The 15070-nt window shown below is 45.2% G+C and overlaps 1 protein-coding gene across 1 annotated transcript in view; it reads right to left on the reverse strand.

The window, feature by feature from the left end:
- RPRD1B (regulation of nuclear pre-mRNA domain containing 1B) overlaps positions 1 to 15070 on the reverse strand; it is a 103792-nt gene that overhangs the window by 73223 nt on the left and 15499 nt on the right. Inside the window, exon 2 of the mRNA XM_068262844.1 lies at positions 2056 to 2185. Within this exon, the coding sequence (XP_068118945.1) occupies positions 2056 to 2185 (130 nt within the window). The remainder of the gene's footprint in view (positions 1 to 2055; positions 2186 to 15070) is intronic.

Consider the following 15070-nt stretch of genomic DNA (forward strand, 5'->3'; position numbering starts at 1 on the left):
ACTTCTCAGATATCACTGTGTGTCTCCTATATGATATACTAACTGACATTTCTATTCGTAACAACCAACGATTTATACAGAAAAATCATGACAATTAACAAGGTTGCCCAAACTTTCGCATACCACTGTATTTAGGTGTTCAATGTTGTGTGCGGAGGTAAAGAGGGAGCTCAGGCTCCCACCTCTGCTGAAGGGTTGCACCTCAATATATCACGTTATGGAAGTAAACCGTAAGCTGCTTTCCAGGGTCTACACAAACTAAAGTTTGTTATCATACAGTTTATTATAGGACCCATCAGAAGTACTATTTCCCCAGAAAAATGAGAGGATCTAAATAAAACAATTACATGTATTGATAGGCTAATGGATTTCAGCCTCTCCATCCATAAAGCTGAACAGTCTAATTTCTGTGAGTAGAAATAGTTTAGTGGTAGCCTGAATGACGAGGTCTTTGATTCTGATAACTGTTCTCTCCAGCCAATACACAGGCCATGCCCAAATCTTCCAGAAGGTGAAGTTGTACGTTTTGGTATACAGCTCCTCCTCCTGACGAGATGGGGTACTACAGGTCTTCCAAAATAACCACACTATGTGAAATGTGGGTGCTAAGTGATCTCCCCAAACAAAAATCACACAAAGAGTTCCTCATAATTTACTAGACTTCCTAGCATGGAAGTCCAAGCTTTTCTCCTACTGCCACAAACCGCTCAAAATAATGTGGGGATGTTCCTCCCATTCCATTGGAAGAAACCAGATTACTCAACCAAGCATTCTTGCCTATAGCATGGCCAAGCGGAACTATGCAGCATATGGGTGGAATAATTACCGTATTTTGCGGACTATAAAACGCTCCAGACCATAAGTCGCACCTAGGTTTAGAGGGCAAAAAACTGGAAAACAAAATATACTAAACCTGGTGCGTCCATAGTCCAGGAGCGTCTTGTGGATGTTCTCCCCGTCCCCCTAGTGTCCTCCTCCTGTTCCCCTTGTGTCCTCCTCCTGCCCCCCCCCCTTGTGTCCCCCTCCTGCCCCCCCCCCCCCCCCTTGTGTCCTCCCCTCCTGCCCCCTTCTTGTATCCTCCTCCAGTCCCCCAGTGTCCTGTGTGTCCCCCTTTAAGTTCACCTCTGCCCCGCTTAATGTCCTCCTTCTGTTCCCAAGTGTCCTGTGTTTCCTTCTTTAAGTCAGCCTCTGTCCAACTTAGTGTCCTCCTCCTGTACCCCAGCGTCCTGTGTGTCCCCTTGCTGTGCTGTATCACTCACCAAACCCCCCCTCTCACTCGCTCACTCCTTCCCCCTAGAGCCGGTCGCTTGCATAATGACGCAGCCAGGAAGTTCAGGCACTTGGGGAAGGAGTGAGCGAGTGAGAGGAGAAGTCACTGTTCGCCGTGGGCACCTTCGGGTTAGGTGTTGCTAATTACAGCACAGCAGGAGACACAGAGGCGACACAAAGCTGGACATGCAGGACACTGGTTGGACAGGAGGAGAACACTAAGTGGGACAGAGGCAGACACACAGGACACAGAGTGCAGAGAGGCCCCGACATGTGGCATGTCAGTGGCTCATTATTGGCGGGCGATCATTAATCGGCGACTCCCTGCATTTGGCCTATAAGACACGGGGACTTTTTCTCCCCATGAGCATCTTATAGTCCGAAAAATATAGTAACTTACCTCTGAAGCTTATTGTTTGGCTGCACTACCGGTTATTCGGGTTTATTAGAAAACACAATATAAATTTGCAAATTAGGTGCCATGGCCAAATAACTAAAGAACATTCAATGCATCCATTTGGCATTCACTTTCACATTCAGAGCCAAAACTTCTGGCTGTAAATGCACCGGAATGCAGGTGGTAGCCAGGTGAGTTAACCCCGCCTATCCCGCTCTCACCTCCCACACTCTGCAAGACGCTCTTGCTTTTCGCAAGACCTTTCTCGCCCATCCTTGCTAAACACATGATAACAAAAATAATCAAAGGTTTCCTACAACTGTCTAAATATTCAGACGCTTCATGTAGACTGAATCAAATATAACTGCAATGGACAAAATGGTACCTACCTGGACACATGTGAGAAGGCATCCAGCAAAACCTTCTCAAATTCCCGGGTGAATTCAGGACCTTTGCGTTTGCTGTTCTGGATCACATCATTAGCCAAGTACAAAAACGTCAATTTCCGGTTTGATTTAGCTGAAAAAGGGGAGAAAAGGCGAAAATAATATAAGTAGGATGTAAAGCTTATATCTATAATTACATGCACTTTGGGCTAATGCTGTTGCCTAAGCAACAAATTTAGATACCTGCAGTCCTCTGCACTTAATACATCAGTCAGACAGACTTTCTATGCCTTTGAGTTACAGTTTCATCTCCCCTGCTGGCTGCTGCTGACCGCACTGCTGTTTATAGATCGGCAGACTGCTGCCTACTGTGAAAGCAGCGCTGCTATTATTTTTATATCTGTATTTTGTATACCGCTGCTGTACCGAGACTGAGGACTGTTTAAATGCAATCTGAAGTGAGAAGAATATAAAAAAAGCTACCAATGCCGACCTACTTAAAGTGAACCAGAGACGAAGCACTCTCATGTATTTTGCCATATATATCAGTGGGAACATTAGAGAAAACACCTACACTGCTCTCGGTTTCATTCTTCACTGCTCAGCCCGCTTCTAATCAGCCCTGACAAAATCCCAGACTGAGCATTCAGTCTGGCTTTGCTCAGGAATTATTATAGCGGAGTCATTATAGCAGTGCCAGAAGGGGGCAGGCTTGGGCTTGAAAAGACATCAGAGAAGACAGACTCAGCTATGATTCCTGAGCAAAGCCAGACTGAATGCTCAGTCTGGGATTTTATCAAACTGATAACAAGCAGGCTGAGCAGTGAAGAATGAAACAGAGAGCAGGGTAGGTGTTTTCTCTAATGTTCCCACTGATATATATAGTAAAATACAGGAGGGTGCTTTGTCTCTGGTTCATTTTAAAAAAAAAAATTCTACTTTCTTGACTGTTACTATGATTGCTCTATGCAGAGACACCACATTTTCATCACCTGAAGTGGTCCCAATCACCTTGAAGGAAAATATAGCATCACTTCAGATGTGCCACAACATGGTTTAATGATCTGCCATACTAGATTGTTAAAAGTCAATCCTTTGTCCCTTTTCCCTTCTGCACAGTACTAGTCAGGGCTGTGGAGTAATTACAAAAATCAGACTCCTGGACTCCGACTCCTTAAGGTGGGTACACACATCAGATAAAAGTCTTTGGAAAATGAAAGATCACAGACTAATTTTACCCACTTCCATGTAGTATTAGAGCCATACTCTACACAGTCTATTCTATTGAGCTGAACTCCCCATCAGATAAAAATCTTTGCAAGATGCTGCACACAAAGATGCTGTAGACATACAACAGATCAGTATCTGCAAAAGATCAATTCCTGCAAAAGATCCATTCCTGCAAAATGCATTCATAGTCTATGGTATCTGCAGATCCTCATACACACCTTGTTTAACGGGCAATCATCTGCAGATCAGATCCACCAGGATGGATCTTTGGATCTGCAGATGATTGTCTGATCTGCAGATGAATGTCTGTTAAACAAGGTGTGTATGAGATCTGCAGATATCATAGACTATAAATGCATTTTGCAGGGATGGATCTTTTGCAGATACTGATCTGTTGAATGTGTACAGCATCTTTGCGTGCAGCATCTTGCAAAGATTTCTATCTGATGGGTAGTTCAGCTCAATAGAATAGACTGTGTAGAGCAGGGGTAGGGAACCTATGGCTCGGGAGCCAGATGTGGCTCTTTTTGCATCTGGCTCACAAACAAATCAGTAGGCAGGCTGACAGGCAGCCTATTGGGCCAAAGTGCGGGGATCTCGTCCTACAAAGTGAATTAACCCCCAAGTCAGCTAGCTAGTTGTACAAGCTGTTAGTAAGTATTTCTCCTGTCTGGCTCTCAGGGGAAATTGCTGATGTTCCTGAAACCCAAGAAAAGCTGAAGACGTGTCTGACACTTCCGCTGCCCAGAGGATCAACTGTGTACAAATCACCATGGCAACAGGGACGTGAGCCCTACTGTTCCAGTTTGAAACCTATTGTATGGCTCTCACGGAATTACATTTTAAAATATGTGGCGTTTATGGCTCTCTCAGCCAAAAAGGTTCCTGACCCCTGGTGTAGAGTATGCTCTCATACTACATGAAAACGGGGGTAAAATTGGTCTGCGATCTTTCATTTTCCAAAGGCTTTTATCTGACGTGTGTACCCACCTTTAGGCTAATACAGTAAAATCACATTATAGCAAACCTCTGGATATAGTAAACTCAGTCCTCAGTTCCCAACAAATGCATCTGTATAAACATACAATGTATGGCCGATTCTGATCTAGTCATTTTCTGATATAGTAAACTACTTTTCCTGGTCCCTTGGAGTTTACTATAAAGGGGTTCTACTTTACTTACTAGGGCTGTGGAGCTTATACAAAAAATAATCTGTCTCCTCAGTTTATGAAACCACCGACTTGCTCCGACTCCTCCACTCCGACTTCACAGCCCTGGTAATAGCAATGGTCATAGAGAGGCAAATAATTCTGACTTTAAAATTTAAGGCTAGGTTCACAGTGGTCAGTTTAATAACGAAAGTGTTTTAATGTGTTATAATGACTGTGGACTGCAATGGAGACTGGACATAGACTTTAATACAAAGCCTGCATGCAGCGAGTTAGAATAACGCAATCAGTTACAACGCAGTACTGTGAACAGCCCCATAGTATTGTATGGGCATGGAGTTGCCATGCAGAATTATTCTGCAATGCAGAACACTGTGAACTAGGCCTAATGCATGGAATTGGGCCAATCCAAATCAAGAGGAAGGCTGCAGGCACACTATGAGTGCTTTCTGAGAGCTTTTCTGACCATCAGAGTCAATGCGATTTTTCAAAAATTGTGATTGTGGCATTTTTGCAGCGATTTTAATGCAAGTCAATGGGCACTCAGAAAGCTCAGATGGTCAGAAAAGCACTCAGAAAGCGCTCATAGTGTGTCTACAGTCGAAAAAAGTATCTGACTGGCCCAACTCCAAGCTGAAAATAATTTTCATGTAAGTTATTGACCATCTCTAGTCTGTATGGACCTTTAAAGGGGATCCGAGAAACTTTTACTCATTGCATAGTTGAGTTCCTTTCATATAGTTTATAGGGCATTCCTCAAGCCTAATACTTTTTTTTTAAAATACTCTACTCCCCTATAAACTAAACAAGCTTCGCCCACAGCTTCTCCAGTGCCTTGGCACTCTGAGCCTTAGTAGCAAGGACTTATGGGAGCTCAGTCTGGGCATGAGGAGGTTACTAGCCAGAGGTTTCAGATGCTGAGGGGAGGAGGAAGGAATGAAATTTACGCAGGTTGAGGGCTGGAGATGCTATCAGCTTGCCTGTGTTTAATGTTTACAAGCAGAACATGACTGCTCTCATTGTATCACAGGGAGAAATACCGTATTTCGCGCCGTATAAGACGATCCGGAATATAAGACGCACCCAGGTTTAGAGGGCAAAAACCAGAGAAAAAAAATAAAACCTAAACCTGGTCCACCTATATTCCCGGAGCGTCTTGTACATGTTCTCCCCCAAATGGTGTCCTCCTGTGTCCCCACCATTGCGTTCCCCATGTCTGCCCTAAGTGTCCTCTGTGTTCCCATGTGTCCTCTGTGTCCCCTATGCCTGCCCCATGTGTCCTCTGTGTCCCCTATGCCTGCCCCATGTGTCCTCTGTGTCACCCATGCCTGCCCCATGTGACCCCCATACCTGCCCTATGTGTCCTCTATGTGACCCCCATACCTGCCTCATGTGTCTTCTGTGTCCTCCACCTGTGTGTGTATACTGTGCCTGCTGATACCTGTATGTGCCGCTGCCCTCTCCTCATAGCTGCTCTAAGTGTCCAGCCGCATTTCCCCCGCTAGTGTATAGGATGCCCGATCCCCCGTGTTCCTCATCTTCCTCCCCCTGGCGATTGCTGGCCCCCCCGGGTGTTAATCTGTAGCGGGCTTACCTCTCCGCTAGTGTATAAGATGCCCAATCCCACCGTGTTCCCCATCTTCCTCCTCCTGGCGATTGCTGGCCCCCCCGGGTGTTAATCTGTAGCGGGCTTCCCTTTCCGCCATGCCCGTTAGGATTGGAGACCTGCCTCACAGCCGCGCATCTTGCTCTAGTGATCGTCACGTGACGATCACTAGAGCAAGATGCGCGGCTGTGAGGCAGGTCTCCAATCCTAACGGGCATGGCGGAAAGGGAAGCCCGCTACAGATTAACACCCGGGGGGGCCAGCAATCGCCAGGAGGAGGAAGATGGGGAACACGGTGGGATCGGGCATCCTATACACTAGCGGAGAGGTAAGCCCGCTACAGATTAACACCCGGGGGGGCCAGCAATCGCCAGGGGGAGGAAGATGAGGAACACGGGGGATCGGGCAGCCTATACGCTAGCGGGGGACATGCGGCTGGACACTTAGAGCAGCTATGGGGAGAGGGCAGCGGCACGTCAGCAGGCACAGTGTACACACACAGGCAGGGAATTCCCGATGTGCCGGCGGGTCGCGTTTCATATCGGCGGGCGTTCGTAAGTCGGGGATTCCCTGCCTTTGCCGTATAAGACGCAGGGACTTTTTCTCCCCATTTTTTGGGGAGAAAAAGTGCGTCTTATACGGCGAAAAGTACGGTAATCATATGCACTGAAATAAAAGCAATAATAAGCAATTTTATTCAGTATGATATTTTCACTACAGTTCCTCTTTAATGACTCAAAGGACAACGATGCAGTGGCTGTGCATTCTACCACACAATATGACCATTTGTAGTATTGTCTATTGGGACACAGATATTAGGGGGGGGGGGGGGGGGAGAACACACAAAAATGCCTTCAGTAATGCGCTGCCACAACCCACTGCACCAAAACATCAGAAATTGCTTTCTATGCAAATGTCTGTTCCTGCTTATCACGTACCATATATGGTGTGATGCAGAAAACGTACTTGCCCTGAGGCTAATGCATACGAATGATTGAACCACACATTGACTGCCTGGTCCAGCCCTACAACACTTGGGATGCTGTATGACGTGATGAAAGCAAGGTGGTTTCCATCTACAAGGCTGGTGCTGCTACCAACTGCTCAGATGTTACTGAACTGTCACTGCCGACCCACTCCAGCTAGATTTGACACTATCAGCACTATCCTTAACCTCCAGTACAACAACCTGGAGACAGCATGCCATGGGCTGGATATTATAGCTCGTATTGGAGCACAAAGTGGTTGACACTATATTTTGGGCAGAAAACATCTTCGGGTGTATGAGAAATGGTTTGTGCACTAGTATAAGCTCTAATTGGTGCAAGCGCCTTTGGCGTGCCGTCTCCAGTTTGTTCTCCAGTGTCTTTGTAGCAGGAGTGGTGTACCTGCAGCAGACTTGTCAGACAGTCTGTGACCAGTGTGGTGACACTCAGGTTAGATTTTGTGCGCCTTAGTATCCCTCATACCTACTGAAAAGCTAACCCTGAACATGTATGCTTGTTAAAGGGGAACTGTAGTGAGAATAACAATGAATAAAATGTAGTCAGTGTTTGCCCATTGTAAAATCCTTCCTCACCCCGATTTACATTCTGACATTTATCACAGGCGGCAAGATCTTTAATGTCACGGATGATGCTACAGCACCATGAAAGATGTTGGTGCTAAATAAATTAATAATAATATTGCTGCCAGGTGGTCTATATGGAATGTTCGTTACTGAGAGTTCTATGCACAGAGATACTGGTTGCTTGGCAGTTGGAAACAGCAGTTATTTACCACAATGCAACGAGGTTCACAAGCAGCAAACTGTTATGACCAATGCCATGACATCACACAGTGGGAGAGGGTTCACCATAATATCAGCCATACAGACCCCCTTGATGATCTACAGCAGAGCTCCCCAAGCCTGTCCTCAAGGCCTACCAACAGTGCATGTTTTCATAAAACCACACATATTCAGGTGAGGTAATTAGTGTCTCAGAATAGCTGATTAACTAAGTCTGTGAATTTCCACAAAACATGTACTGTTGGTGGGCCTTGAGGACAGGTTTGGGTAACACTGACAGTATTTGAGAAAAGGTAAAGATTTCTTGTGGAAAATGGGGTATCAGCAACTGGTTGGAATGAAGTTTAATCCTTGGTTAAAGTTCCTCATTAAAGCTGGCCATACACTGGCCCGATTTGCCGCCGTTTCGACAGCAGATTCGATCACTGGGATCGAATCTGCTGCCAATCGTTTGCGCTACACGCCGAATTTCGATCCATTTCGTCCGATTCCGACGATCGCTCCGTGCGAAAAATTACCGCCGATCGCCCGCGGGTAGGGAGCGCGTCGCTAGCGGCGTTCAAGTACCCGACGACCGACGCAATAGAGCCGCATACATTACCTGCTCCGCCGGCACGACTACCCCCGGTCACCGCTGCTCCGTGTACACGCTGGTCTCTGGCATGCTTCAGTTCCTCCTGCCCGGCAGGAAGTTTAAACAGTAGAGGGCGCTCTACTGTTTAAACTTCCTGCCGGGCAGGAAGAAGTAAAGCATCCTGGACCTGGAGACCAGAGCGGAGAAGACAGCGGAGACCTGGGGACTGGAGTCGCGCTGGCGGAGCAGGTAATGTATGCGGGCGGGGGGAGCGGCGGCAGCACCACCACCACAACAGATTGTGAACGGTTTCAGGCTGAAATCGGTTCACAATCTGTTTGCAGTAAAGGCAGCCACACGATCCCTCTCTGATCAGATTCGATCAGAGAGGGATCTATCTGTTGGTCGAATCTGATGGCAAATTGACCAGTGTATGGCCACCTTAAGTGTTCTCCAAGCTGACTACACTAGTTGCATGCCAGCTATGGGTGTGGTACTTAGACAAGGCTAAAGATGTGTATACACCTCTGATTTTACGTCCGATTGTTGAGCAAACCAGACGTTTGAATGACTTGTCATTCAAACAAAAAGGTCGTTCAGACTCCTTGTACACACAAGGACAAAATGCTAATTACAGCTAATTTACATGTCGTTTGAATGGTCAATAGACTGGATAGAACAAGGGACCAGTTCAAATGAATGATCAAACGACTTGTTGTTTAAAAGTCTTTTAGTGTCAAACTAATAGGCTTTCAAACAACAAGTCGTTTGTACACATGTACGGACCTAACTTTCGTTTGAACGACAGTTATGCTGGGCATACACGGGTCGACACTGCCTTATCAGTGGCTGATGGCTCGATTGATAATATCGACAGGTCCGATCACCGCGCGGATCGATTCCCCGCTCGAAAACGAGCGGGAATCGATCCGGGTGGCCGTGGGGACGAGCGGGGACGCGTCAGGAGTCGATCCAGCGGCTAATCGAGCCGCCGGATCTAACCGTGTATGCCCAGCATTAGTCCACAGATCTGCCAAGCGGATCAGTCAAAACTGCTGCTTTCAGTCTAACGATCATTCGTACACACGCTAAGTCGTTCAGAAATATCAGACGTGTGTACGTACCTTTAAGCCTAAAGATTAGCAAGGCATGATAAATGTCATATATAAAATATGATAGCATGATCTATATGAAGCGAGTTCTCCTCACCTCAAGCATGCATGTAACAGGCAGCAGATTCTGCCTGTTACAGGTTCTTATTTAGAACCTAGATTCTCAACGTGTGGTACGTGTACCCCAGGGGGTACTTCTGATGGTTCCAGGGGGTTCTCTGGCTTGATATACTTAAAGAGACACTGAAGCAAGAAGAACAAAATAATGATTTTGTATGTGTAGTACAGCTAAGAAATAAAACATTAGAAGCAGAGACATAAGTTTAATATTGTTTCCAGTACAGGAAGAGTTAAGAAACTCCAGTTATCTATGCAAAAAAAATCAATTGAGCTCCACGACTTTCAAAGTCGCAGAGAGCTCTCTCTTCTGAAGCTTGTTATCTCAACTGTCAGTCACTGTAATTTCTTTTTCTTTCCAGAGGAAAGGTCAGTAGTTCACAAGACTGCTCTGAAAAACATTTAGAATGCTGAGTAGTGTGCCAACTGCAAATATTAGAGAATGATGCAATGCTATAAAAAACAAACAAAAAAAAAAAAAAAACATAGAACTGAAAATAAAAATGTGAATATTTTCTTTGCTACTAATCTAGTAATTATCCGTACTACACAACCAATTTGTTATTTCATTTTTTTTTTTTTCGCTTCAGTGTCTCTTTAACCAAGTATAAGAAATAAGGGCCAGTGCACACAAAAAAAAAACAAAAAAAAAACGCTAGCGGTTCTTGAAGAGGTTTTCCTGAGCGATTCTAGCTATGTTTAGGCTACTTGCACACTAAGACGTTGCGTTAGGTGCCACGTTAAGGTCGCATAACGTGCACCTAACGCGACGCCTGGTGCTCTTCTATGTGGACGTCAGAGTGAGCCGCGTTGTGCAGCTCACTCTGCCGTCCGTGATGCCGTGATGCGTACTCTTGTGCGCATGCGGCATCACGTGGTCCCGCCGGCCAATCACCGCACAGAGCGGCCGCTCCAGGAAGTAAACACTGCACGTCACAACGTGCTGTGAATATTAATTAGCCATGTGCCTGGCCGCTCTCCGCTCCTCCCCAACATGACTGCGCATGTGCAAACAGTCTAACGCGGCTTAAGCCGCTCTGACGCCGTAGCATGCTGCACTTTCTTAAGAACGTGCAGTGTTACATGTAACGCAACGTGGGCTGTATGAACAGCCCACTTGTGTTACATTGCTGTGCGTTGGGGGAGCGTTACAGGCGCACTAACGTGCGCCTGTAACGTCCCTGTGTGTAAGCAGCCTTAGAGCTTTTTTGGAGCATTTTTGTTTAGCAGATTTTATATTTTGATACAGTAAAGCTGTAACTGAATAGCTTCAGTAATAAAAACGCTTGGAAAACCGATCTGATCTAGCATTTTTCAGAGTGGTTTTCCACTTTCCTGTACTTAACATTGAGGCAGAAACGCCTCAGAAAACTCAAAAATGCTGCAGGACCCGAGTTTGCATGTCGGGGAAAAAAACGAATCGCTCTGGTGTGCGCCAGCCCACTGAAATACATTAGCCTAGCGGTTTTCTACCTATACTACGATTAAATATATATTTGCCAAGGGCTGTGGAGTCGGAGCAATTTTGGGTACCTGGAGTCGGAGGTTTCATAAACTGATGATCTTTGTACCGTCGCCACAGCCCTGGGGGTACTTGTGATAATGTTTACTATGCTAGGGGGTACTTGGTGAGTACAGAGTTTTAAAAAGGGTACATGCCAATAAAATGTTGAGAAACACTGACTTAGAACATTTCAGAGATAGGATTAAATGGAGGGAAGTTTACTTCAGATGGACCAAGTAATGCTATGTAAACCGGGAGCCACTTTCGAGGCAGGCACGGATCATGTGGCAACACGTTGCACAGGAATGCGGCGTGTTGCTTTAAATGTTCTTAAGCAGAATATTACGGAAAATCAGGAAGAAGCCAGGTATTTTATCTGGCCTCTGCATCCAGGCTTGCCTTCGTTTGCAGTGATCAGCGCTAATATCGCAGAAGCTGGTACGAATTAGTGCGTGCTGTTTATGCTGCCATTTGCATTTATTTTTAAGTAGTTTTGATTATTCATAAGGCTGCAATCATTACAGCAGGACTAGAATATTCCAGCGCTCTACAGTCTTTCAGCATAAGGCCATGGCATCCCCCCTGCTCACTGAAATAAGAACCTTGCAGGGTTTGTGTACTTTCTACGGAAAATAGAAATCAATTCTCAGAGCTATCTCTGCTTTTGGACTGTGATTAGCCCTGCATCTGCATTGTGATTATGCCAGGCAGAGCATTTAACATTGCAGAGTGCAAGCGCTGTGAATGGCACTTGATTCATCAAATACTGCCGCATGATTGAAGCAATTGTATTGTCACGGCAACCTCCATCAAATTACTGAATTGAGGGATATTAAGGGTCATTACAATGAAGAATTATGCGTTTTGGAGATCAAACGCACGCAATCAATTCATCTGCGCGGGGCTGGTCTGAGCGGCCGCTGAATATGTAGATGGCCTCGAAAAGACGGTGTAATCATCTTGGAGGGTCATAATATCAGAAAAACAATGTATCATTAAAACATTGGGTTTTATGTACCGACTCTCATCAAAATCAGGGATACGGAAATGCATGGCAGATGCTTAATTTCAGCACCATATCTCCATAGCGCTTTGTGTGCTTTCTTTTGTCTCTGGATAATGTGGAGACTGAGGTGCTAATACAACAAACAGCTCTGCATACAGCATTAAAGGGAACCTGAGGTGAAAGATAAATGGAGGCTGACATATTGATTTCCCTTTAAAGTGACACGGAAGTAAAAAAAAAACCTTATGATGTAATGATTTGTATGTGTAGTAAAGCGATGGATCAATGAGATGTAAATATTTCCGAGTTGATGTAAATTTTATGCAAATGTATGCAGTTTGAAAATGGACCAATCAATTTAAACCTAGGTTCAAATTGATTGGTCCATTTTGATGTTACATATATTTGCATATAATTTGCGCCAACTCTGAATATTTGCATCTCATTGATCATCCCCAGTGTAGTACTGATAATTAATAGAACATTAGTAGCAGAGAAAATAATTAAATATTTTAATTGTTAGATAAACAGCTTTTTTTTTTTTTTTTTAAGAACTGCATAATTCTGTCTAATAACCCTTTCAACTTCCCTGCAGTAAAAATCTCATCTAAAGGCCTCGTTCACATCTAGCAAGTGCAGATGGCCTTGTGATCCGAACTCAACGCATACGATCGCACGCCATCTGCGCCGCCGATCCCATCCACTGACAGTGATGGGATCAGCTCCGCGCTTCCGGGCAAAATGCAGACAGCAGTACGTAATCGCTTCCTAGCGCATCGTAGATGTGAACGGTTCTTGCGTTTCAGCACATCGTACGCGCTTCCAAATGCGCACGGAAGCGGGTATGATGTGAACAAGGCCTTAATCTGTGTCCGACTTGCTGTATAAGTGCTCCAGAAAACAGCGACCCAGGTTTGGTCTGAGAGCTCAGAGAAGCTCTTTTGCATAGATAACAACCAAAGTTTCTTAACTCTTCCTGTACTGGAAACAATATTAGACTTATATCTGTGCTACTAATGTTCTTTCTTATCTCTAGTACCACACATACAAATCATTATCTCATAAGTTTATTTTCACATCAGATTCCCTTTAAATAATGCACATCACCTGCCTTTCCTGCCGATTTTGTCTCTAATACTTTTACCCATAGACCCTGAACAAGCATGCAGATCAGAGGAATCTGACAATATTAGCTGCATGCTTGTTTCAGGTGTGCGATTTCAGTCACTACTGACCAGAAATATCAGCAGGACTCCAAGGCAACCGGTACCATATAGCAACCTATAGTCTCATCTTGGGTTCCTTTAATGCCTGGTACACACCATCAAATTTCCTGTCAGATTGATGGTCGAATCAATAATATCTGAAAGGCCCGATATGGTTACTGATCATTTTTCTAATCACTTCTATACAACATCGTTCAGCAAAATGATCAAATGCCAGATCGAACCTGCCGGAAATTATCGATTCGACCCTCAATCTGATGGGAAATTGTAAATTAGGGTCCTTTTACCCTTACGGGGTACTCTCCCCCGCTGCCATTAGGCCTTGTTCGCATTGCGTTCCGATTGCATTAGCGTAATTTTGCCGTGATACATTTTTTTTGCGGCTCTTAGCGCTTGGGTGGGCGGTGCGTTTTTGTTAAAAGCGGTTTTCCTTAGCGGTTTTTAATTCACTCCCTGACGCAAGTCGAAAAACGAGAACGCAAAGAGATTTTGTGAGCGTTTTGCCTACACCTTCTATTGAGGTGGAATCGCCCCAAAAATGGTCCATGCACCGCTTTTCAGCAGGGCTGTGGAGTCGGTACAAAAATCATCCGACTCCAGCTCAGTTTTTTAAACCACCGACTCCGACTCCAGGTACCCAAAATGGCTCCGACTCAGACTCCTTAGTCTAATACTTACCAGAACTGAGGATTTGGTACAAAAATCATCCGACTGAGACTCCTCAGTTTAAGAAACTACTGACTCCAACTCCAAGTACCCAAAATTGCCCCGACTCCACAGCCCTGCTTTTCAGATCGGAAAGCGAAAGGCACGCCCCAATCTGAACTAGCGCATAGGAAAGCATGGTGTAAGCACTTTCACGGCCATTTTGAAAAATCACCAGCGCTTGAAAAAATAAAGCGCTTCTAGTGTGAACGAGCCCTTACTGAATGTGCTCTAATTTGGTGATGGGGGTGTCAATTGGCAGTAGTTTAATCCAGATGTAAACCGAATTTTGCTGAAGTATGATCTAAATGAAGTGCAAGGTAGTGGAATGATTACTAGTTATCCATCATTGGCGAGACTGGGCGCTTGTTGCATTCAGGTATGATAGAGAGTGTAGGATCGCCACCAGATAACTGGCTGTTCCACTGAGGGAGTAGCGTGGGCACCGTGCCTCCGGAACTTAGATCCAATGCAACAATAGTGCAGAATAAGAGCTTTTGGGCACCGATAGCAATGAAAGTTAACACATTTATTTCATCCTCAGTCAAAGATAAAAGCAGATGTGAGCAGGGCTGTGGAGTCGGGGCAATTTTGGGCACCCGGAGTCAGAGTTGGAGTCGGGGTTTCAGAAACTGAGGAGTCGGGAGTCGGATGATTTTCGTACAAAATCCACAGCCCTGTTAAGTATTAGACTAAGGAGTCGAGGATTCGGAGTCTGAGCAATTTTGGGTACCTGGAGTTGGAGTCGTGTTTTCAGAAACTGAGGAGTCGGAGTCGGAAGATTTTTGTCCCAACTCCACAGCCCTGGATGTGAGGGCCCGTTTCCACTTGTGTGTGAAATACGGATGCGAATTTCGCATGCGGTTGTATGTGAACTTTCATGCGAATTTGCATACGATTTTGCATGGATGACTATGTATGCGAATTTAACCATGGCAGTGCCTGTGTGCTTTTCCATTGTTTCTATGCGAATTCGCATG

Source organism: Hyperolius riggenbachi, chromosome 12 (assembly GCF_040937935.1).
Source record: "Hyperolius riggenbachi isolate aHypRig1 chromosome 12, aHypRig1.pri, whole genome shotgun sequence".
Lineage (NCBI taxonomy): Eukaryota > Metazoa > Chordata > Amphibia > Anura > Hyperoliidae > Hyperolius > Hyperolius riggenbachi.